We start from the raw sequence: 24,936 nt of genomic DNA on the forward strand, positions 1-24,936 counted from the left end.
AGGCAACTGAGGCCCGGAGAAGTGAAGTGACTCGCCCAACGTCACCCAGCTGACAATTGGCGGAGCCGGGATTTGAACCCATGACGTCTGACTCCAAAGCCCGGGCTCTTTCCACCGAGCCAACCCAAGCAGCGTGGCCTAGTGGAGAGAGGGAGCCTGAAAGTCACGGGTTCAAATCCCGGCTCTGCCGCTTGTCTGCTGTGTGACCCTGGGCGAGTCACTTCACTTCTCCGGGCCTCAGTTCCCTCGTCTGGTAAATGGGGGTTAAGGCGGTGAGCCCCATGAGGGACAGGGACTGTGTCGAGTTTGATTAGCTTGTATCTAGCCCAGCGCTTAGAACGGCGTCTAGAAAATAGTGATTATGGTATTCGTTAAGCACTTATTACGTGCCAAGCAGTATTCTAAGCGCTTAATAAATAACAAAAAATACAACATATTATAACATAAATATAAATATAACATTTAAAAAAACCATAAAAAATTGGGGGGTAACTCAAAGAAACAAGCGAGATCCCTGGCCAAGCAGTGGATGGAGAAACTGCCACAAGCCACCTCTTGGACACTGATGTGAGGGCAGCCTATGGTCTGGTTCAAGCGCTTAGTACACAAGCTCTTAGTACAGTGCTCTGCACATAGTAAGCGCTCAATAAATACGATTGATGATGGTTTTCAGGTGGCCTGTCCCCAGTGCCACCCCTGGATCTGGCCCTGGGTGCTTACTGTACTCTCCCAAGCGCTTAGTACAGTGCTTCGCACATAGTAAGCGTTCAATAAATACGATTGAAGGAATGAGGTGTTTAGGACAGTGCTCTGCAGGCAGTAAGCTCTCAATCAACTGGTTGATTGCAAAGCAGCGTGACCTAGAGGATAGAGCCCAGGGTTGGGAATCAGAAGGAGCTGGGTTCTAATCCCGGCTCCCCCACTTGTCTGCTGTGTGACCTTGGGCAAATCATTTCACTTCTCTATGCCTTAGTGCACAGAACAGGGCTTAGAACACATAGTAAGTGCTTAACAAATGCCATCATTATTATGCCTCTGTTAAGTCATCTTTAAAATGGGGATTAAGACTGTGAGCCCCCAGTTGGGTTGGGACCATCTCTATACGTTGCCAACTTGTACTTCCCAAGCGCTTAGTACAGTGCTCTGCACGCAGTAAGCGCTCAATAAATACGATTGATTGGTTGATTGATTGATTGCCATGCTGCCCGACTGCTTTCGCACCCCCTCGGGGTCCCCGCAAGCCCTGTGCTCCCCACGCCGGTGGTCAGAGGCCCAGCCTGGCCCGGCCCGGCCCTCCCCTACCCTGCTAATCTCTGTATCAGATGTTGGGCCACTGAATGCCACCATTGTTCCCCGGGCTGGGATGCGGGATTGAGCACATTCCCACCCCGCCGGTGCTTTCTCACGGTCGCGGCTATTCCGGGAGCCCCGGGCCCCCATCACCATCCAACGGTTCCTCTCGATCCGGCCCGTAACCCGCCCGGAGTCCCTGGCGAGAAGACCGGCCACCCACGCCCCCAACCCCGGCACCTAGATAATAATAATAATGAAAGCATTTCTTAAGTGCTTACTATGTGCAAAGCACTGTTCTAAGTGCTGGGCGGGGGGGGTACAAGGTGATCAAGTTGTCCCACGTGGGGCTCACAGGTTTAATCCCCATTTTACAGATGAGGTGAGCCCACTGTTGGGCAGGGACTGTCTCTATATGTTGCCAATTTGTACTTCCCAAGCGCTTAGTACAGTGCTCTGCACATAGTAAGCGCTCAATGAATACGATTGATGATGATGATGATGATGAGGTCACTGAGGCTCAGAGAAGTGACTTGCCTATGGTCACACAGCAGATATGTGGCAGAGCCGGGATTCGAACCCATGACCTCTGACTCCAAAGCTACTGAGCCACGCAGCGGTAGAGACCACCCTCTCTTCCCGGGCCCCGGGTGCACTGCGGGGAGGAGTCACCTGCCTCCCGACTCGGTCAGCCAGGGAGCACCGTGGCCGGGACCCCAGGACCGCTGTGGCTCCCGGAGCCTCGTGGCCCCAGGCCACAAAGGGAAATTGGGAGGAATCCCAGAAAACTCCTAGGCAGCTGGGCTGAGTACCGTTCTCATAACACCCTCCAAGTCCTTTCCCCGAGAGCTTTAAGGAGAGGAGAGTCTCTATTATTATTATTATTATTATTAATGGTATTTGTTAAGCGCTTACTATGTGCAAAGCACCGTTCTAAGCGCTGGGGAGGATACAAGGCGATGAGCTTGTCCCAAGTGGGCCAGGCTTCAAATCCGAGAAGCAGCGCTTCTTGGCCTGAATCACAGCCTTAATCCCCATTTTACAGATGAGGTAACCGAGGCACAGAGAAGTAAAGTGACTTGCCCAAAGTCACACAGCTGCCAAGCGGCGGAACTGGGATTAGAACCCATGACCTCTGACTCCCGAGCCCGGGCTCTTTCCACTGTGCCACGCTGCTTCCCTAGACTCTCTAGAGTCTCTAGATTGTGAGCCCGTTGTTGGGTAGGGACCGTCTCTATACATTGCCAACTTGTACTTCCCAAGCGCTTAGTACAGTGCTCTGCACACAGTAAGCGCTCAACAAATACGATTGAAAGAATGAATGAGAGGTCCCATCTGCCAGGCCCGGAGACCCGGGGCTGGACCCCATGACCACTGCAGGCCCTGGCGGCCTACTCTAGGGCTGCTTTCATTCAATCATATTGGAAAGAGCCCGGGCTTGGGAGTCAGAGGCTGTGGGTTCGAATTCCGGCTCCACCAGCTGTGTGACTTTGGGCAAGTCCCTTCACTTCTCTGTGCCTCAGTTACCTCATTTGGAAAATGGGGATTGAGGCTGTGAGCCCCGCATGGGATAATCTGATGACCTTGTATCTACCCCAGAGCTAGCAACAGTTCTTGGCACATAGTGAGTGCTTAACAAAGACCATCATTATTATTATTATTATTATTATTATTATTATTATTATTATTATTATTATTATTATTAAGCACTTACTGGGTGTAAAGCACTGTACTAAGCACTAAACTGTCATCGTGCCTGTGGTTTGTCCTAAGCCCAGGTAAAGGCAAAACTGGCCTGGTAAAACCTGGCCCGGGTTTGCCACCCCTCCGCCCCGTCCCTCAGTGCTGGGTAGGGACCGTCTCTATATGTTACCAACTTGTACTTCCCAAGCGCTTAGTACAGTGCTCTGCACACAGTAAGCGCTCAATAAATACAATTGATGATGATGATGATCTCGCTGTAGGAGCAATCCGCTTCTCGGCCTGGATAGAGAGCCTTCCTCCCCACACTCGATCACTCATTCATTCGCTCATTCAGTCGTATTTATTGAGCGCTTACTGTGTGCAGAGGACTGTACTAAGCACTTGGGAAGGTACAATGCAACAATAACCAGTGTCATTCCCCGTCCACAACGAGCTTACAGTGTAGTGATGGGTCTACGGCGGGTGCCGGGGCGCAGCGCGGAGCCTCCAGAGGACCAGTGAGGGCAATTCTACGGGTTCGGTGCCCTCTTTCTCCTCCTCCGATCCTCCAGTGGGATCGCTGGGAACACGAGAGTTTTCCACCCTCCTTCATCATCATCATCAATCGTATTTATTGAGCGCTTACTGTGTGCAGAGCGCTGTACTAAGCGCTTGGGAAGTACAAGTTGGCAACATATAGAGACAGTCCGTACCCAACAGTGGGCTCACAGTCTAAAAGGGGGAGACAAAACCAAGCATGCTAACAAAATAAAATAAATAGAATAGATAGGTACAAGCAAAATAAATAAATTAATAAATAGAGTAACAAGTATGTACAAACATATATACATATATACAGGTGCTGTGGGGAAGGGAAGGAGGTAAGATGGGGGGATGGAGGGAGGGACGAGGGGGAGAGGAAGGAAGGGGCTGAGTGTGGGAAGGCCTCCTGGAGGAGGTGAGCTCTCAGTAGGGCCTTGAAGGGAGGAAGAGAGCTAGCTTGGCGGATGGGCAGAGGGATTGGGGGCATTCCAGGCCCGGGGGATGACGTGGGCCTCCTTCCGCCGCACCAGCCCGCGGTCGGCCGGGCTGCGGGGCGAGTGAGGAAGCGCTGTGACCGACCGAGGGGCCCGGCAGACTGGTGGCATTGATGACCGGGGGCATTGGTGCCCGGGGTTATCATCATCATCATCAATCGTATTTATTGAGCGCTTACTATGTGCAGAGCACTGTACTAAGCGCTTGGGAAGTACAAATTGGCAACATATAGAGACAGTCCCTACCCAACAGTGGGCTGGCCCTCTGCCCTCCCACGCTGCCTGTGCTTCAGGGGGACATCGTGCCCCTCGCCGCCTCGGGCACCTTACCTTGCCCCCCAGAGCCCTCCCTCTAGGCCAGAAGTCTCCAGAGCGGACTGGAGAGGGAGTAGGACCCTGGGGCGTTGAGGAAACTCCCAGCCCAGACAGGGGGCAGGGGGCAAAGTACCCATGGGGCCTTCAGACTGCAAAGGGAGGGAACTGGGTGGGCTCCAGGGGCAGGACTGTGAGCGGGCCAGTTCTGCCAGGCCCCACCCGGCCCGTGCCCAAGTTCCAAGTGGGGCCTGCTTTTGGGCCAGGGCACGTGGCGGGCCGGTCGAGCGGGCCCTCGCCGAGGTCGAAAGGCCACCGACCTGTGGTGGACGGGACAATCAATCAATCATCATCATCATCATCATCATCAATCGTATTTATCGAGCGCTTACTGTGTGCAGAGCACTGTACGAAGCGCTTGGGAAGTCCAAGTTGGCAACGCATAGAGACAGTCCCTACCCAACAGTGGGCTCGCAGTCTAAAAGGGGGAGACAGAGAACAAAACCAAACATACTAACAAAATAAAATAACTAGAATAGATATGGACAAGTAAAATAAATAGAGTAATAAATATGTACAAACATATATCCATATATACAGGTGCTGTGGGGAAGGGAAGGAGGTAAGATGGGGGGATGGAGAGGGGGGCGAGGGGGAGAGGAAGGGGCTCAATCAATAATAATAATAATAATAATAATGATAGCATTTATTAAGCGCTTACTATGTGCAAAGCACTCAATCAATCGTGTTTATTGAGCGCTTACTGTGTGCGGAGCACTGTATTAAGCGCCTGGGAAGTACAAGTCGGCAACATATAGAGACGGTCCCTACCCAACAGCGGGCTCACAGTCTAGAAGGGGGATGGATGTGGGGGGCACAGGGGGCAGAGGATGTTGGAGAGGAGGGTGGATTTGTTCAGGCTGTGACCTCCCCTGGCCCTGGACCGGCCTGGGATGGAAGCAGCCCTGATTTATTTATTTTATTTGTGCATATTTATTCTATTTATTTTAGTTGGTTAATATGTTTGGTTTCGTTGTCTGTGTCCCCCTTCTAGACTGTGAGCCCGCTGTTGGGTAGGGACCATCTCTAGATGTTGCCGACTTGTACTTCCCAAGCGCTTAGTACGGTGCTCTGCACACAGTAAGCGCTCAATAAATACGATTGAATGAATGAATGAATGAATATATATGTATATCCTGTATATATGTTTGTACATATTTATTACTCTATTTAACTTGTACATATTTATTCTATTTATTTTATTTGGTTTGTATGTTTTGTTTTGTTCTCTGTCACCCCCTTCTAGACTGTGAGCCCACTGTTGGGTAGGGACCGTCTCTAGATGTTGCCGACTTGTACTTCCCAAGCGCTTAGTACGGCGCTCTGCACACAGTAAGCGCTCAATAAATACGATTGAATGAATGAATGAATGAATATATATGTATATCCTATATATATGTATATATGTTTGTACATATTTATTACTCTATTGATTTTACTTGTACATATTTATTCTATTTATGTTATTTGGTTTATATGTTTTGTTTTGTTCTCTGTCTCTACCTTCTAGACTGTGAGCCTGCTGTTGGGTAGGGACCGTCTCTATATGTTGCCAGCTTGTACTTCCCAAGCGCTTAGTATAGTGCTCTGCACACAGTAAGCGCTCAATAAATGCGATTGAATGAATGAATGAATCCAACCTTAGGACAGGTGGGGTCGGGGGTCAGGGATGGTTGTTGAGGGGGGGGATTGGGGCTGGCTTCCAAGGAGTCATTCATTCATTCATTCATTCATTCATTCATTCATTCAGACTGCGTGGCTCAGTGGAAAGAGCCCGGGCTTGGGAGTCAGAGGTCATGGGTTCAAATTCAGGCTCCGCTGCTTGTCAGCTGTGTGACTTTGGGCAAGTCATTTAACTTCTCTGTGCCTCAGGCACCTCATCTGTAAAATGGGGCTGAAGACTGTGAGCCCCACATGGGACAATCTCATCACCTTGTGTCCTCCCCAGTGCTTAGAACAGTGCTTTGCGCATAGTAAGCGCTTAACAAATACCAAAATTATTATTATTATTATTCAGACGTATTTATTGAGCACTTACTATGTGCAGAGCACTGTACTAAGTGCTTGGAAGGTACAGTTCAGCAACAAATAGAGACAATCCCTGCCCAGCAATGGGCTCACAGTCTAGAAGGGGGGAGACAGACATCCAAACAAGTAAACAGGCATAAGTAGCATCAATATATAATGATGGTGTTTGTTAAGCGGTTACTATGTGCCAAGCACTGTTCAAAGCACTGGGGTAGATGCGAGGTGATCAGGTTATCCCTTGTGGGGCTCACAGTCTTAATCCTCATTTTACAGATGAGGTCACTGAGGCCCAGAGAAGTGAAGTGACTTGCCCAAGGTCACACAGCTGACAAGTGGCGGAGCCGGGATTAGACCCACGACCTCCGACTCCCAAGCCCGTGCTCTTTTCACTAAGCCACGCTGCTTCTATAACAATAATGGTATTTGTTAAACACTTACTGTGTGCCAAGCACTGTTCTAAGCACTGGGATAGATAGAAGGTGATCAGGTCGTTCCACGTGGAGCTCACAGTCTTAATAATGTTGGAATTTGTTAAGCGCTTACCATGTGCCAAGCACTGTTCTAAGCACTGGGGTAGATACAAGGTAATCAGGTTATCCCACATGGGGCTCACAGTCTTCATCCCCGTTTTACAGATGAGGGAACTGAGGCCCAGAGAAGTGAAGTGGCTTGCCCAAGGTCACACAGCTGACAAGCGGCGGAGTCGGGAATAGAACCCACGACCTCTGGCTCCCCAGCCCGTGCTCTTTCCACTGAGCCAAGCTGCTTCCCTTTTCTAATCCCCATTTTCCAGATGGGGGCTCAGTGTGGGAAGGCCTCCTGGAGGAGGTGAGCTCTCAGGAGGGCTTGTCAGCTGTGTGACTTTGGGCAGGTCACTTAACTTCTCTGGGCCTCAGTTACCTCATCTGTAAAATGGGGATTAAGACTGTGAGCCCCCCGAGGGACAACCTAATCGCCTTGTAACCTCCCCAGTGCTTAGAACAGTGCTTTGCGCATAGTAAACGTTTAATAAATGCCATTAAAAAAAAAAAAGGAAGAGAGCTAGTTTGGCGGATGTTGGGAGGGAGGGCATTCCAGGCCGGGGGAAGGACGTGGGCCGGGGGTCGACGGTGGGACGGGCGAGAACGAGGCACAGTGAGGAGGTTCATTCATTCATTCAATCATATTTACTGAGTGCTTACTGTGTGCAGAGCACTGTGCTTGGGAAGTACAAGTTGGCAACATATAGAGACGGTCCCTACCCAACAGCAGGCTCAGAGGTTAGCGGCGGCAGAGGAGCAGAGGATGCGGGCTGGGCTGGAGAAGGAAAGAAGGGAGGTGAGGTAGGAGGGGGCGAGGGGATGGACAGCCTGGAAGCCCAGAGTGAGGAGTTTTTGCCTGATGCGTCGATTGATTGGTAGCCACTGGAGATTTTGGAGGAGGGGAGTAGTCTCCCTGCCTAGCCTAGGTCCAGGCCTAGGTCTCTGTAATTCTCTATAATTCCAGCTACAATTCCACTTATTCTAACGGTTTTGACACCTGTCTCTATGTTTTGTTTTGTCATCTGTCTCCCCCTTCTAGACTGTGAGCCCGCTGTTGGGTAGGGGCCGTCTCTCTCTGTTGCCAACTTGGACTTCCCAAGCGTTTAGCCCGGTGCTCTGCACACAGTAAACGCTCAGCGTGGCTCAGTGGAAAGAGCCCGGGCTTTGGGGTCAGAAGTCAGCGGTTCAAATCCCGGCTCCGCCACTTGTCAGCTGTGCGACTTTGGGCAAATCCTTTAATAACTTCTCTGGGCCTCAGTTCCCTCATCTGTAAAATGGGGATTAAGACTGTGAGCCCCGCGTGGGACAACCTGATCACCTTGTAACCTCCCCAGCGCTTAGGACAGTGCTTTGCACATAGTAAGCCCTTAATAAATGCCATTATTATTGTTATGATTATTATTAATCAATACGATTGAATGAATAAATGAATGAATGAATGAATATCTCCTGCAGGCCAGCTCTGCGTAGAGAGCTGGCGCCCCCTCCTGGCAGCGGGGGGGAATAGCCCCCGGGCTCGGCTTCACTCATGCATTCATTCATTCATTCATTCATTTCATTCAATTGTATTTACTGAGCCCTTACTGTGTGCAGAGCACTGTACTAAACGCTTGGGAAGTACAAGTTGGCAACAGATAGAGACGGTCCCTACCAAACAACGGGCTCACAGTCTAGAAGGGGGAGACAGACAACAAAACAACACAAGTAATAATAATGATGATATTTGTTAAGCGCTTACCATGTGCCATGCTCTGTTGTAAGCGCTGGAGACAGGCGTTCAGTGCCATCAAAATAGATAAATAGAATTATAGATTCACTCATTCATCCAACCGTATCTATTGAGTGCTTACTGTGTGCAGGGCACTGTACTAAGCGCTTGGGAAGTATATGCATGTCATTAATAAAATAGAGTAACAAATATGTACAAATAATAATAATGACAATGATGGTATTTGTTAAGCGTTTACGATGTGCAAAGCACATGTACACAAGCGCCGTGGGAAGGGGAAGGGGTAAGGCGGAGGGAGGGACTGGGGGTCCCCCGCACTTGGAGAAAACCATTCCTGAGAATCGGGAAGCCGGAGGGGCCCAGCGGGAGGAAGGCTTGAGAGTGGAGAAACCTGGATTCGTTCAGTCATACTTATTGAGAGCTTACTGTGTGCAGTTCACTGTACTAAGCGCTTCGGAGAGTACAATACAGCAATAAGCAGGCACCTTCCTTGCCCACACTGAGCTTACAGGGGAGACAGACATCAATACAAATAAATAAATAAATGACAGATATGTACATAAGTGCTGTAGGGCTGGGAGGGGGGAAGAGCCAAGGGAGCAAGTCAGGGTGATGCAGAAGGGAGTCCCCCTTCTCCATCCCCCCCATCTTACCTCCTTCCCTTCCCCACAGCACCTGTATATGTGTATATATGTTTGTACATATACAGAAGCAGCGTGGCTCGGTGGAAAAAGCCCGGGCTTTGGAGTCAGAGGTCATGCGTTCAAATCCCGGCTCTGCCAACTGTCAGCTGTGTGACTGTGGGCAAGTCACTTAACTCCTCTGGGCCTCAGTTCCCTCATCTGTAAAATGGGGATGAAGACTGTGAGCCCCCTGTGGGACAACCTGATCACCTTGTAACCGCCCCAGCACTTAGAACAGTGCTTTGCACATAGTAAGCACTTAATAAATGCCATTATTATTATTATTCTTATGGGGAGGGGAGGAGGAGAGGAAAAGGGGGGGCTCAGTCTGGGAATCAATCAGTCGATCAATCATATTTATTGAGTGCTTACTGTGTGCAGAGCACTGTACTAAGCGCTTGGGAAGTACAAGTTGGCAACATATAGAGACAGTCCCTACCCAACAGTGGGCTCACAGTCTAAAAGGAGCTTTTGCTTGATAAGAAGGTCGATAGACAGCCACTGGAGATTGTGTGGGAGGGGAGTGACATGCCCAGAGCGCTTCTGTAGAAAGGTAATTCGGGCAGCAGAGTGAAGTGTAGACTTACTGTGTGCAGAGCCCCGTACTAAGCGCTTGGGGGAGTATCGTACAACAGTGTTGATAGACACACTCCCTGTCCACAAAGAGTTTACAGTCTAGAAGGGGAGACAGACATGATTATAAGTAAATAAATCGATGAATTGCAGATATGGAACTAAGTGGGAATGTCTCTAAGTCATTTATAGTATACTTTTGTAGTGTAGTTATGTTGCCAACTTGTACTTCCCAAGCGCTTAGTACAGTGCTCTGCACACAGTAAGCGCTCAATAAATAGAATTGATTGATTGTACTCTCCCAAGAGCGTAGTACAGTGCTCTGCACACAGTAAGTGCTCAATAAATACGATTGATTGAGCATAATACAGTGCTCTGTGCCTCGAAAGCACTCAGTAAATGCCATTGATTGATTGAGAAGCAACATGGTGGAGTGTATAATCAATCAATCAATCAATCAATCGTATTTATTGAGCGCTTACTATGTGCAGAGCACTGTACTAAGCGCTTGGGAAGTACAAATTGGCAACACATAGAGACAGTCCCTACCCAACAGTGGGCTCACAGTCTAAAAGACTAGAGCACAGACAGAGCACATATAGAGCACAGACAGGCCCGGGAGTCAGAAGGTCATGGGTTCTGAGCCCGGCTCCGCCACTCGCCCGTTGTGTGACCTTGGGCTAGTCATTTCACTTTTCTGGGCCTCAGTTCCCTCATCTGTAAAATGGAGATTGAGACTGTGAGCCCCACGTGGGACAGGGACTGCGTCCAACCCGATTTGCTTGTATCCACCCCGGCGCTTAGTACGGTGCCTGGCACACAATAAGCGCTTAACAAATACCATCATCATCCTCCTCATCACTATCGTTGATTGATTTGCTCTGGGACTGAGGAAGAGAGAAAGGGAGAAAATCCAAGTGCAGGGGCGAGTTCCAGCTGGGTTCCCCAGGAGCCCATGCCAGCTGGTGCCCAGTGCCCGGCCAAAGGTGGGCCTTTCGCCGGTGCTGAGCTGCGAGTAGGGTGGCCGGGGTTGATGGGAGAGACTGCCCTGTGCGCCTGGCTGATCTGGTGCCCAGTCGGAATCAGCCCCTTCCCCAGCAGGATTAGAACCCAAGTCCTTCCAACTCCCAGGCCCTGCTCTTTCCACTAGGCCATGCTGCTTCTCTCCATGCCCTTTGAGGCCACGTGCCACCCCCATCTCGCAAGGAGACATGACCTCCAGGCCACAGAGAGGTGGCCGGGTGCCCTTGGGCCTCGGTTATCTCATCCGTAAAATGAGGATTGAGACTGTGAACCCCTTTGGGAGGGGGACTGAGTCCAGCCTGCTTTGCTTGTATCTACCCCAGCGCTTAGTACAGGGCTTGGCACGTAGTAAGCGCTTAAAATACCATCGCGGTTAAGCGACTCGCCTCCGTTGGTTGGCCGGAGTTCGAAGAGCCCTCTCCTGAGGGCCTCGTCTGGTCATCATCATCATCATCAATCGTATTTATTGAGTGCTTACTATGTGCTTAGAACAGTGCTTTGCACATAGTAAGCGCTTAATAAATGCCATCATTATTATTATTATTATTATTATGTGCAGAGCACTGTACTAAGCGCTTGGGAAGTACAAATTGGTCCTGGCCAGGTGAGTCATTCATTCAATCCTATTTATTGAGCGCTTACTGTGTGCAGAGCACTGTACTAAGCGCTTGGAAAGTCCAAGTTGGCAACATATAGAGACAGTCCCTACCCAACAACGGGCTCACAGCTTAGAAGGGGGATACAGACAATGAAATAAAACATGTAGACAGGTGTCAAGTCGTCAGAACAAATGGACATCATTAATAGAATAAATAGAATAGTAAATATATGCAAGTAAAATAGAGTGATAAGTCTGTATATACATATATACAGGTGCTGTGGGGAGGGGAAGGAGGTAGGACCAGGGGGATGGTCTCTCCATCCCCTCCATCTTACCTCCTTCCCTTCCCCACAGCACCTGTATATATGTATATATGTTTGTACATATTTATTACTCTATTTTACTTGTACATATCTATTCTATTTATTTTATTTTGCTAGTATGTCTGGTTTTGTTCTCTGTCTCCCCCCTTTAGACTGTGAGCCCACTGTTGGGTAGGGACTGTCTCTATCAATCAATCAATCAATCAATCATTCGTATTTATTGAGCGCTTACTATGTGCAGAGCACTGTACTAAGCGCTTGGGAAGTACAAATTGGCAACACATAGAGACAGTCCCTACCCAACAGTGGGCTCACAGTCTAAAAGGGGACTCTATATGTTGTCAACTTGTACTTCCCACGCGCTTAGTACAGTGCTCTGCACATAGTAAGCGCTCAATAAATACGATTGATGATGATGATGATGATGATGGGGAGGAGAGGAGCGTCGTGCCCGGGTTTAAGGGCCACCGCCTTCCGTGTCCCCAGCACCTTGTCTAGCTGCTCCCACGCCGTGGTGGCCCTGCTGTACCCCTTCTCCTGGCAGCACACCTTCATCCCCGTCCTCCCGGCCTCCATGATCGACATCGTCTGCTGCCCCACCCCGTTCCTGGTGGGCCTGCTGTCCAGTTCCCTGCCCAAGCTGAAGGAACTGCCCGTGGAGGAGGTAGGCTCCGGGGGTGTGTGTGTGTGTGTGTGTGCGTCTGGGGCTGTGTGTCTGTCCGTGGGTCTGTGTGATGTGGGTGTGTGTGAGAGAGACAGAGACAGAGAAAAACAAAAATGGATCCGGGGGGACGTGGACCCACGGAGAGAAGCCAAGCTTGGTTTCCCTCCGCCACCTCCGAGACGGGTCTCAGGGTTCTGCCCAGATTCAACTTCCCTCATCATTCATTCACTCATTCAGTCGTATGTATTGAGTGCTTACTGTGTGCAGAGCACTGTACTAAGCGCTTGGGAAGTACAAGTTGGCAACATATAGAGACGGTCCCTACCCAACAGCGGGCTCACAGTCTAGAAGTCTACATTGCCAAGATCCGCCCACATTGCCAAGATCCGCCCTTTCCTCTCCATCCCAACCGCTACCCTGCTCACTCAAGCTCTCATCCCATGCCGTCTGGACTACTGCATCAGCCTTCTCTCTGATCTCCCATCCTCGTGTCTCTCTCCACTTCAATCCATACTTCATGCTGCTGCCCGGATTATCTTTGTCCAGAAACGCTCTGGGCATATCACTCCCCTCCTCAAAAATCTCCAGTGGCTACCAATCAATCTGTGCATCAGGCAGAAACTCCTCACCCTGGGCTGCAAGGCTGTCCATCCCCTCGCCCCCTCCTACCTCACCTCCCTTCTCTCCTTCTCCAGCCCAGCCCACACCCTCCGCTCCTGTGCCGCTAATCTCCTCACCGTACCTTGTTCTCGCCTGTCCCGCCATCGACCCCCGGCCCACGTCATCCCCCGGGCCTGGAATGGCCTCCCTCTGCCCATTCGCCAAGCTAGCTCTCTTCCTCCCTTCAAGGCCCTACTGAGAGCTCACCTCCTCCAGGAGGCCTTCCCAGACTGAGCCCCTTCCTTCCTCTCCCCCTCGTCCCCCTCTCCATCCCCCCCATCTTACCTCCTTCCCTTCCCCACATCACCTGTATATATGTATATATGTTTGTACATATTTATTACTCTATTTATTTATTTAATTATTTTACTTGTACGTATCTATTCTATTTATTTTATTTTGTTAGTATGTTTGGTTTTGTTCTCTGTCTCCCCCTTTTAGACTGTGAGCCCACTGTTGGGTAGGGACTGTCTCTATATGTTGCCAATTTGTACTTCCCAAGCGCTTAGTACAGTGCTCTGCACATAGTAAGCGCTCAATAAATACGATTGATGGTGATGATGATGATAGAAGGGGGAGACGGACCACGAAACAAAACATATAAACCAAATAAAATAAAATAAAAACCAAATGAAATTCAGCCTGAAAATGACTCCATTCATTCATTCAGTCGTATTTATTGAGCGCTTACGGTGTGCAGAGCACTGTACCATCACCAAAAAAGGCAAACTATCAACCACATTGACATGAATTTAATAGTTGTTCATTTATCCTAGCTAGGATGCACTATCCAATTCCAATCCCAGACAGACACTGCTACACGTTCCCTGCCCTATTCCGTCCCCCATTCCGCTCCCTCGGGGAATCTCCCCCATCTTGCTGTGCCCAGGGATTTCAGGCTGAGTCTAGATAACGTGAGTTGGGTGGGTTCCCTTCGGAGACGTTGGCTAATTCCTGCTGTGCTCCCTTTTCTCAGGCTCTCATGGTCAACCTGGGATCTGACCGGTTCATCCGACAGGTAAGAGGGGCCCCGAGAGGGAGAATGACAATAATAATCACAATAATTAATGATGCTATTTGTGTAAGCGCTTCCTTTGTGCCGAGCACTGAGTTAGATTCGTGATATTCAGGTGGGGCACAGTCCCTGTCTCAGCGCTTGGCACGTAGAAAGCGCTTAACAAATGCCGTCATTAATATTATTATTATCAAAAATATGGGGTTCACAGTCTAAGTAGGAGGCTAGAATACCCGTTTTACAGATGGGGAAATGGAGGCCCAGAAAAGTGAAGTGACTCGCCCAGAATCACACAGCAGACGAGTGGCAGAGACAGGATTAGAACCCAGGACCTCTGACTCGCAGGCCTGGGCTCTTTCATCTGGATCATGCTGCTTCCCAACAGCTCAAACACTTGGGTCTCTGGTTCCCCTAAGGCCTGCCCAGGGGAATCAAGCAATCGATCAGTGGTATTTATTGAGCGCTTTGGAGTCCGAGGTCATGGGTTCAAATTCCAGCTCTGCCAATTGCCAGCTGTGTGACTTTGGGCAAGTCACTTCACTTAGAGAAGCAGCGTGGCTCAGTGGAAAGAGCCCGGGCTTTGGAGTCAGAGGTCATTAGTTCAAATCCCCGCTCCGCCAATTGTCAGCTGTGTGGCTTCAGGCAAGTCACTTCACTTCTCTGTGCCTCAGTTCCCTCATCTGTAAAATGGGGATGAAGACTGTGAGTCCCACGTGGGGCAACCTGATCACCTTGTATCCCCCCCAGCGCTTAGAACAGTGCTTCGCACATAGTAAGCGCTTAACAAGTACCATCATTATTATTATATTATTCTCTGGGCCTCAGTACCCTCATCTGTAAAATGGGGATGAAGATTGTGAGCCCCCCCCCGTGGGACAACCTGATCACCTTGTAAGCTCCCCAGCGCTTAGAAGAGTGCTTTGCACACAGTAAGGGCTTAATAAATGCTATCATTATTATTATTATTATGTGCAGAGCACTGTCCTAGGTGCTTGGGAGAGGACAAGACAACAGAATGAGCAGATAGGTTCCCTGCCCATAATGAGCTTCTGGGAAGGGGTAGGGCAGGGGCTGGGGCAGTGGCTCACCTTTTTTCTTTTTGTGTGCTATTTGTTAAGTGCTTACCGTTCATTCATTCTTTCTTTCGTTCAATTGTATTTATTGAGCACTTACTGTGTGCAGAGCACTGTACTGCGCGCTTGGGAGAGGACATGTGGGAGCAGCATGGCTTAGCGGAAAGAGCTTGGGAGTCACAGTTCGTGGCTTCTAATCCCAGCTCTGCCGCTTATCACTTATCAAGTCACTTCACTTCTCCGGACCCCAGTGACCTCATCTGTAAAATGGAGATTAAGACTGAGAGCCCCACCTGGGACAACCTGACTACTTTGTATCTACCCCGGTGCTTAGAACAGTGCTCGGCACACAGTAAGCGCTTAACAAATACCATCATCATCAGTACAGTAATAAACAGACACATTCCTGCCCACATTGAGCTTACTGTGTGCCATGCACTGTTCAAGATACAAGCGAATCAGGTTGGACACAGTCCCTGTCCCACGTGGGGCTCAGAGTCTCAATCCCCCAATCAATCAATCAATCAATCCATCAATCGTATTTATTGAGTGCTTACTGTGTGCAGAGCACTGGACTAGGTGCTTGGGAAGTACAAGTTGGCAACATATATAGTCCCTACCCAACAGTGGGCTCACAGTCTAGAAGGGGGAGACAGAGAACAAAACCAAACATATTAACAAAATAAAATTGTTATTGTCAGTGGAAAGAGCCCGGGCTTTGGAGTCAGAGATCGTGGGTTCAAATCCTGGCTCTGCCACTTGTCAGCTGTGTGACATTGGGCAAGTCACTTCACTTCTCTGGGCCTCAGTTCCCTCATCTGTAAAATGGGGATGAAGACTGTGAGCCTCTCGTGGGACAACCTGATTACCTTGTACCTACCCCAGCGCTTAGACCAGTGCTTTGCACATAGTAAGCGCTTAACAAATACCAACATTATTATTATTATTATTATTATTATTAAAATAAATAGAATAGATATGTACAAGTAAAATAAATTAATAAATAGAGTAATAAATATGTACAAACATATATACATATATACAGGTGCTGTGGGGAAGGGAAGGAGATAATACGGGGGGATGGAGAGGGGGACGGGACAGACGAGGTAACTGAGGCCCAGAGAAGTAAAGGGACTTGCCTGAGGTCACACAGCGGCAGATAAGTGGCAGAGCTGGGATTAGAACCCAGGTCTTTCTGATTCTCAGGCTTGGGCTCTATCCACTAGGCTGCCGGCAGGCCCAGGCAGGCCCTGAACCCATATCTGGGCTGCGGTGGAGTTAGGGATGAGAGGAGGGAAGGAAGGAAGAAAGAAAGGAGCAGGAAAAATGCTGGGATTGGGGTTGATTTCTCCGTCCCAACTGGAGAGGAAGCAGCCAGTTGGAAGATGATGATGATGATGATGGCATTTATTAAGCGCTGGTGGGGATAGGGAGGCTATGGGGATGGAGCCAGGCTTTTCAGGATAGTTCAGCAGTCCATATCAATCCGTAGCATTTATCAGACACCTGCTATTTATCAGGCACCTGATGGTATTTGCTAAGCGCTTACTACATGCCAAGCACTGTTCTAATCACTGGGGTAGATACAAGGTAATGAGGATGTCCCACGTGGGGCTTACAGTCTTAATCCCCATTTTACAAATGAGGTATCTGAGGCACAGAGAAGTGAAGTGACCTGCCCAAAGCCACCCAGCTGATAAGTGGCAGGGGTGGGATTAGAACCCACAGCCTCTGACTCCCGAGCCCGGGCTCTTTCCATCGAGCCACGCAGAACGCTGTCCTAGGCTCCTGGGGGCGGACAATTCAGCAGAATTAGGCGCCCCGTCCCCTGCCCACGACGTGCTTACGGTGTAGAGAAGCCTTGAAGGCGGAAGGCCGCGGCTGCCGGCTGACCCTGTCCCCTGCCCTGCCCTGCCCCTGCAGATGGACGACGAAGACACGCTCTTGCCCCGGAAGTTACAGGCAGCTCTGGAGCAGGCTCTGGAGAGGAAAAACGAGCTGATCCACCAGGACTCGGACAGTGATTCCGACGAGGGTGAGGCGGCCAGAGCCGGAAGGGACCGGACCACCTAGGAGGTGGTGGAGCAGCTGGCGGCCAGGGGCTCTGGGGCCCTGGAGCCACGGACCCGCTTCCCCCCGGGCCCATCCGAGCCCGGCCGAGGGAGCGTCCAAGGAGGATTGAGGTCCCAGGACCTGGACCTCATTCTCAGTCTCCTTTGCGGGCTCCTCCTCCCCCTCCCATCCCCTTACTGTAGGGGTTCCTCAAGGGTCAGCTCTTGGACCCTTTCTGTTCTCTATCTACACTCACTCCCTTGGTGAACTCATTCTCTCCCACGGCTTCAACTGTCATCTCTACGCTGATGACACCCAAATCTACATCTCTGCCCCTGCTCTCTCTCCCTCCCTCCAGGCTCTTAGCTCCTCCTGCCTTCAGGACATCTCCATCTGGATGTCCGCCCGCCATCTAAAACTCAATATGTCCAAGACTGAACTCCTTATCTTCCCTCCCAAACCCTGCCCTCTCCCTGACTTTCCCGTCACCGTAGACGGCACTTACCATCCTTCCCTTCTCACAAGCCCACAACCTTGGTGTCATCCTCGACTCCGCTCTCGTTCTCCCCTCACATCCAGGCCGTCACCAAAACCTGCCGGTCTCACCTCCGCAACATCTCCAAGATCCGCTCTTTCCTCTCCATCCAAACCGCTACCTTGCTGGTTCAATCTCTCATCCTATCCCGATTGGATTACTGCATTGGCCTCCTCTCTGATCTCCCATCCTCCTGTCTCTCCCGACTTAAGTCTATACTTCACGCTGCTGCCCGGATCATCTTTGTGCAGAAATGTTCTGGGCATGTTACTCCCCTCTTCAAAAATCTCCAGTGGCTGCCTGTCAACCTACGCATCAAGCAAAGACTCCTCACTCGGCTTCAAGGCTCTTCATCCCCTGGTCCCCTCCTACCTCACCTCCCTTCTCTTCTTCTCCAGCCCAGCCTGCACCCTTCGCTCCTCTGCCGCTGATCTCCTCACGGTGCCTCATTCTCGCCTGTCCCGCCATCGACCACTGGCCCACATCCTCCCCCAGGCCCAGAATACCTTCCCTCCACCCATCCGCCAAACTAGCTCTCTTCCTCCCTTCAAAGCCCTACTGAGAGCTCACCTCCTCCAAGAGGCCTTCCCAGACTGAGCCCCCTTTTTCCTCTCCTCCTCCCCACCCCCCGCCCTACCTCCTTCCCCACCCCACAGCACCTGTATATATGTTTGTACAGATTTATTACTCTATTTATTTTCCTTGTACATATTTACTATTCTATTTATTTTGTTAATGATGTGCATTCAGCTTTAATTCTATTTATTCTAACGACTTGACACCTGTCCACATGTTTTATTTTGTCGTCTGGCTCCACATTCTAGACTGTGAGCCAGTTGTTGGGTAGGAACCGTCTCTATATATTGCCAACTTGTACTTCCCAAGTGCTTAATACAGTGCTCTGCACACAGTAAGCGCTCAATAACTACGATTGAATGAATGGATGGTAGAGATCCGGCTGATAATAAAGATGGTGCTCTCTAAGCGCTTCCTATGTCCCCAGCATTGTACTAACCACTGTAGATAAAGAATCATCCCGTCGGACCCAGTCCCCTGTTCCCTCCTCCAGTCTAAGGGAGAGGGAGGGATTAAATCCTCATTTTACAGAGGAGGAAACTGAGGCCCAGAGAAGTCAGGTGACCTGTCTAAGATCTACGTGGCAGAGCCGAGATCAGAACCCAGAGTTTCTGACTCCGAGGCCTGTGCCCTTTCCATTAGGCCAGGCTACTTCCCTAAGTTGTTGGGTTTGGGCATTGCACGGTACTGAGTCCTGTGGAGAAATCCAATAACGAGTCCCTGCCCTCAAGGAACTTTCAGTCCCCATGGAGGGGAGGAGGGAGAGCCCAGGAGGCCAAAGGGGACCGAGCTGAGCTGTACCAATCAACCAACTGTATTTATTGAGCACTTACTTTGTGCAGAGCACTTGGAGAGGACAACAGAATTAGCGGACACTTTCCCTGACCATAACGAGTTTCCAGTCTAGAAGGGGAGACAGACATTAATATGAGTAAACGTCTCTAGTCATCAGGATGTGATGGGATAGGGAAAAGGCTCGGAGATCTTGGCTCCAAGATTCCTTTGAGCTAAGGGGGAGGGAGTCTTTTATTTTCTTAATGGCATTTGTTACGCGCTTACTAGGCGACAGGCACCTTACTAAGCGCTGGTGTAGATACAAGCTAATCAGGTTGTCCCCGGTGGGTCTCGCTGTCTTAATCCCCACTTGATGGCTGAGGTAATTGAGGCCCATTTAGTCATTCATTCAATCGTATTTATTGAGCGCTTACTGTGTGCAGAGCACTGGACTTGGCGCTTGGGAAGTACAAGTCGGCCACATATAGAGAGGGTCCCTACCCGACGACGGGCCCACAGTCGAGAGGGAAGCGAAGGTCACCCGGCAGCGGAGCCGGGATTAGAACCCAGGTCTTCCATCTCCCTGGCCCGTGTCCTTTCCGCTAGGCGAAGGTGCTTCCCCCAGGTCCTGACTCTGCCTTTCCTTCCAGAGTGTAACACGCTGAACGGGCTGGTGTCGGAGGTGTTTATCCGCTTCTTTGTGGAGACCATCGGCCACTATTCCCTCTTCCTGACCCACAGCGAGAAGGGCGAGCGCGCTTTCCAGCGAGAAGCCTTCCGCAAGTCCGTGGCCTCCAAGAGCATCCGCCGCTTCCTGGAGGTCTTTATGGAGTCCCAGATGTTTGCCGGCTTTATCCAGGACAGGGAGCTGAGGAAATGCCGAGCCAAGGGTACGTGGGGGTGGCGTGGATTTCTGCCCGTGGCGGGAGGAAGTGGTCCACTATGACCCGTTTATCTCTCGGGAAAAAGGAAGATCCCTAGGGCTCAAGTTCTGGAGCCACAGGGTTCCAGCTGCCTGGGCCCCCAGGGTTCCTTCAATCATTCAATCATTTATTGAGTGCTTACTGTGTGCAGAGCACTGTACTAAGTGCTTGGGAGAGTACAGTAATAATAATAATAATAATAGTAATAATAATGATGGCATTTGTTAAGCACTTACTATGTGCAAAGCACTGTTCTAAGTGCTGGGGGGGGATACAGGGTGATCAGGTTGCCCCATGTGGGGCTCACAGTCTTAATCCCCATTTTACAGATGAGGTAACTGAGGCTCAGAGAAGTTAAGTGACTCTTCCAAGGTCACACAGCAGACACGTGGAGGAGCCGGGATTTGAATAAACAAACACATTCTCCGATGCATTCCGGACTAGAGAGGGGGAAAGCTCCAGCCTTCATGACTCTCCCATCTTCCTACTTCCCCACCCTAGTCTAAGGCTACTGATAATAATGGTGGTATCTGTTAAGTGCTTACCATGTGTCAAGCACTGTAATAAGCTCCCCCTTCTAGACTGTGAGCCTGTTGTTGGGTAGGGATTGTCTCTGTCTGTTGCCGAATTGTACTTTTCAAGCGCTTAGTCCAGTGCTCTGCACACAGCAAGCGCTCAATAAATACGACTGAGTGAATATAAGATAATCGGGTCGGACACAGCCCCTGCCCCGCACCAGGGCTCACGGTTCCTCTCCTCCCCCTCAGAGCCCATCTCCTCCAGGAGGCCTTCCCTGACTAAGCCCTCCTTGCCTTTCTCCCATTCCCTTCTGCATCACCCTAACCGGTCCCTTTATTCATCCTCCACCTCAGCCCCTCAGCATTTGTGGACATATCTGTCATTGATTTCTATTTATGTCTGTTTCCCCCCTCTAGACTGTAAGCCCACTGTGGTCAGGGAATGCTTCTGTTATATTGCACTCTCCCCGACTTAGCCCTCTTGTCCTTTTCTTCCATTCCCTTCCGCGTCGCCCTGACTTCCTCCCTTTATTCGTCCCCCGTCCCAGCCCCGCAGCACTTACGTACTTAATAATAATGATGGCATTTGTTAAGCGCTTACTATGTGCAGAACACTGTTCTAAGCGCTGGGCTGTCATTTATTTATTTATATTACAGTCTGTCTCCCCCTGTAATAATAATAATAATAATAATAATAATGATGGCATTTGTTAAGCACTTACTATGTGCAGAACACTGTTCTAAGCTCTGGGCTGTCATTCATTTATTTATATTATGTTCTGTCCCCCTCTAATAATAAAAATAATAATGATGGTATTTGTTAAGCGCTTACTACGTGCCAAGCACTGTTCTAAGCGCTGGGGAGGTTACAAGGTGATCGGGTTGTCCCATGGGGGGCTCACAGTTTTCATCCCCATTTTACAGATGAGGTAACTGAGGCCCAGAGAAGTGAAGTGACTTGCCCAGAGTCACACAGCTGACAGTTGGCGGAGGCGGGATTTGAACCCATGCCCTCTGACTCCAAAGCCCGGGCTCTTTCCACTGAGCCACGCTGCTTCTCTAGACTGTAAGCTCGTTGTGGGCAGGGACTATGTTATACTGTTATAATAATAATAATGAAGGCATGTATTAAGCGCTTACTATGTGCAAAGCATTGTTCTAAGCGCTGGGGAGGTTACAAGGTGATCAGGTTGTCCCACGGGGGGCTCACAGTTTTAATCCCCATTTTGCAGATGAGGTAACTGAGGCACAGAGAAGTGAAGTGACTTGCCCAAAGTCACGCAGCCGATGGCGGAGCTGGAATTTGAACCCATGACCTCTGACTCCAAAGACCGGGCTCTTTCCACTGAGCCATGCTTGTTCTATTGTCCTCTCCCAAGCGCCTAGTACAGTACTCTGCAGACAGTAAGCGCTCAGTGAATACGATCGATCGACTGGCTGACTGACTCTCTGCTGTCTCCTGCCCCCGTCTCCTCCCCACCAAACCATTCATACATTCATTCATTCATTCAGTTGTATTTATTGAGCGCTTACTGTGTGCAGAGCACTGGACTATCACCTCCACCCCTGCACCCACTGTCTTCCTGGCTTCCCGTCGCCTCCCACGATCCCCCCTCTGCCCCTCAGGCACCCAGCTCCGCAGGCCTGGACCAGAGAAGCAGCGTGGCTCAGTGGAAAGAGCCCGGGCTTTGGAGTCCGAGGTCATGGGTTCGAATCCCGGCTCCGCCACTTGTCAGCTGGGTGACTTTGGGCAAGTCACTTCGCTTCTCTGGGCCTCAGTGACCTCATCTGGAAAATGGGGATGAAGACTGGGAGCCCCCCGTGGGACAACCTGATCACCTTGTAACCTCCCCGGCGCTTAGGACAGTGCTTTGCTCATAGTAAGCGCTTAATAAATGCCTTTATTATTATTATTATTATTATTATTGATCTGAGGTGGTTGTTTGGTGAGGCATGTCTTCATTGTGATCCTCACTCCCCGCCACCCCATCCATCCATCCATCCATCCATCCATCCATCCGATCCATCCATCCATCCATCCCTCTCTCCGTGGAGTGACATCCCATCCTTTCTGCCTTCCCCCAGGCCTGTTCGAGCAGCGAGTGGAACAATATTTGGAAGAACTTCCAGACACGGAGCAGAGCGGTGTGAACAAATTTCTCCGAGGCCTGGGTGAGTGGCGGCTGCCTCAGAAGGAAGAGTTTGGGGCTGGATCCCCATCGTCGGGGAGGGAGGGAGAAAACTGTGGAATTGTACTTCCCAAGCGCTTAGTACGGTGCTCTGCACAGAGTAAGCACTCAATAAATACGATTGAATGAACGAATGAAAAGGAAGAAGGGAGGGTGGGAATTGAGTGTCCTGGGAGCCCCCATCAATCAGTCAGTGGCATTTATTGAGCACTTATTGAGTGCAGAGCACTGTTCTAAGCGCCCGGGAGCATTGAGAAGCAGCGTGGCTCAGTGGAAAGATCACGGGCTTTGGAGTCAGAGGTCGTGGGTTCGAATTCCGGCTCCGCCACATGTCTGCTGTGTGACCTTGGGCAAGTCACTTCACTTCTCTGAGCCTCAGTTACCTCATCTGTAAAATGGGGATTAAGACTGTAAACCCCACGTGGGACAACCTGATCACTTTGTACCCCCCCCAGCGCTTAGAACAGTGCTTTGCACCTAGTAAGCGCTTAACAAATGCCAACATTATTATTATTATTATTATTATAATTCAATAGAGTAGATAGACAGGATCCCTGCCCACAAGGAGAATCAATCAATCGTATTTATTGAGCACTTACTGTGTGCAGAGCACTGTACTAAGCACTTGGGAAGTATATGTTGGCAACATATAGAGACAGTCCCTACCCAACAGTGGGCTCACAGTCTAGAAGGGGGAGACAGAGAACAAAACCAAACATATTAACAAAATAAAATAAATAGAATAGATATGTACAAGTAAAATAAATAAATAGAGTAATAAATATGTACAAACATGTATACAGATATACAGGTGCTGTGGGGAAGGGAAGGAGGTAAGATGGGGGGATGGAGAGGGGGACGAGGGGGAGAGGAAGGAGGGGGCTCAGTGTGGGAAGGCCGCCTGGAGGAGGTGAGCTCTCATCATCATCATCATCAATCGTATTTATTGAGCGCTTACTGTATGCAGAGCACTGTACTAGGCGCTTGGGAAGTACAAGTTGGCAACATATAGAGACAGTCCCTACCCAACAGTAGGGCCTTGAAGGGAGGAAGAGAGCTAGCTTGGCGGATGGGCAGAGGGAGGGCAGTCCAAGCCAGGGGGATGAAGCAGCTTGGCCTAGTGGAAAGAGCACAGGCTTGGGGGTCAGAAGACATGAATTCTAATTCTGGCTGCTGTATGACCTTGGCCAATTCACTCAGCTTCTCTTTGCCACGGTTCCCGCGCCTTAAAGATGGGGATTCAATCCCTGTTCTCCCTCCTACTAAGACTGTGAGCCCCACGGGAGACCTGATTACCTCGTATCTACCCCCGCGCTTAGTACAGTGCTTGACACGGAGTGAGCAGTGAACAAATAGCAAACTATATATAGCAAATTATAATAATAATAATAATCTTACAGGTCAGAGGAGTGTAGCCTGTGGCTGTCACCTGCGCTTCCCTCTCTCTCCCCGACCCCAGCAGAAACTAGGAGAGGGCTAGAGGGAGGGAGCAGGAAGGGGATGGCCTGGAGAAGAGGAGACGCAAGGGCTGGGATGAGGGAGGTGAGGGGCAAATTGCTGAGGAAAAGCCTTCAAGTGCTCGGAGGATGAGCTGATTTGATGACGATGATGATAATGGCATTTGTTAAGCGCTTACTATGTGCAAAGTACTGTTCTAAGCACTGGGGGGTTACAAGGTGATCAGGCTGTCCCGCGTGGGGCTCACGGTCATTATCCCCATTTTACAGATGAGGTCACTGAGGCCCAGAGAAGTTAAGTGACTTGCCCAAGGTCACACAGCTGACACGTGGCAGAGCCGGGATTCAAACCCACGCCCTCTGACTCCCAAGCCCGTGCTCTTTCCACTAAGCCACGCTGCTTCTCAAAGCCACGCTGGGTACTCTCCCAAGCGCTTAGTACAGTGCTTTGCACACAGTAAGTGCTCAATAAATTCGACTGAATGAATGGAAGTCAAGTGCCTTGCCCAAGGACAGACAGCAGAAAAGTTGGGGAGTCAGGATTAGAACCCAGGTCCTACTTACTGTCAGGCCCGTATTCATTTATTCATTCAATCGTGTTTACTGAGGGCTTACTGTGTGCAGAGCACTGTACTAA

The 24,936-nt window shown here is 50.1% G+C and overlaps 1 protein-coding gene across 7 annotated transcripts in view; it reads left to right on the forward strand.

Annotated features, from left to right (window-relative positions):
* The window catches only part of DENND2B (DENN domain containing 2B), a 318,048-nt gene that overhangs the window by 288,796 nt on the left and 4,316 nt on the right, over positions 1 to 24,936 (forward strand). For all 7 annotated transcript variants that reach the window (XM_038764635.1, XM_038764634.1, XM_038764636.1 and 4 more), the window contains 5 exons: positions 12,350 to 12,527; positions 14,164 to 14,205; positions 17,199 to 17,310; positions 19,863 to 20,102; positions 22,739 to 22,825. In XM_038764635.1, the coding sequence (XP_038620563.1) occupies positions 12,350 to 12,527; positions 14,164 to 14,205; positions 17,199 to 17,310; positions 19,863 to 20,102; positions 22,739 to 22,825 (659 nt within the window). The remainder of the gene's footprint in view (positions 1 to 12,349; positions 12,528 to 14,163; positions 14,206 to 17,198; positions 17,311 to 19,862; positions 20,103 to 22,738; positions 22,826 to 24,936) is intronic.

Source organism: Tachyglossus aculeatus, chromosome 22 (assembly GCF_015852505.1).
Source record: "Tachyglossus aculeatus isolate mTacAcu1 chromosome 22, mTacAcu1.pri, whole genome shotgun sequence".
Lineage (NCBI taxonomy): Eukaryota > Metazoa > Chordata > Mammalia > Monotremata > Tachyglossidae > Tachyglossus > Tachyglossus aculeatus.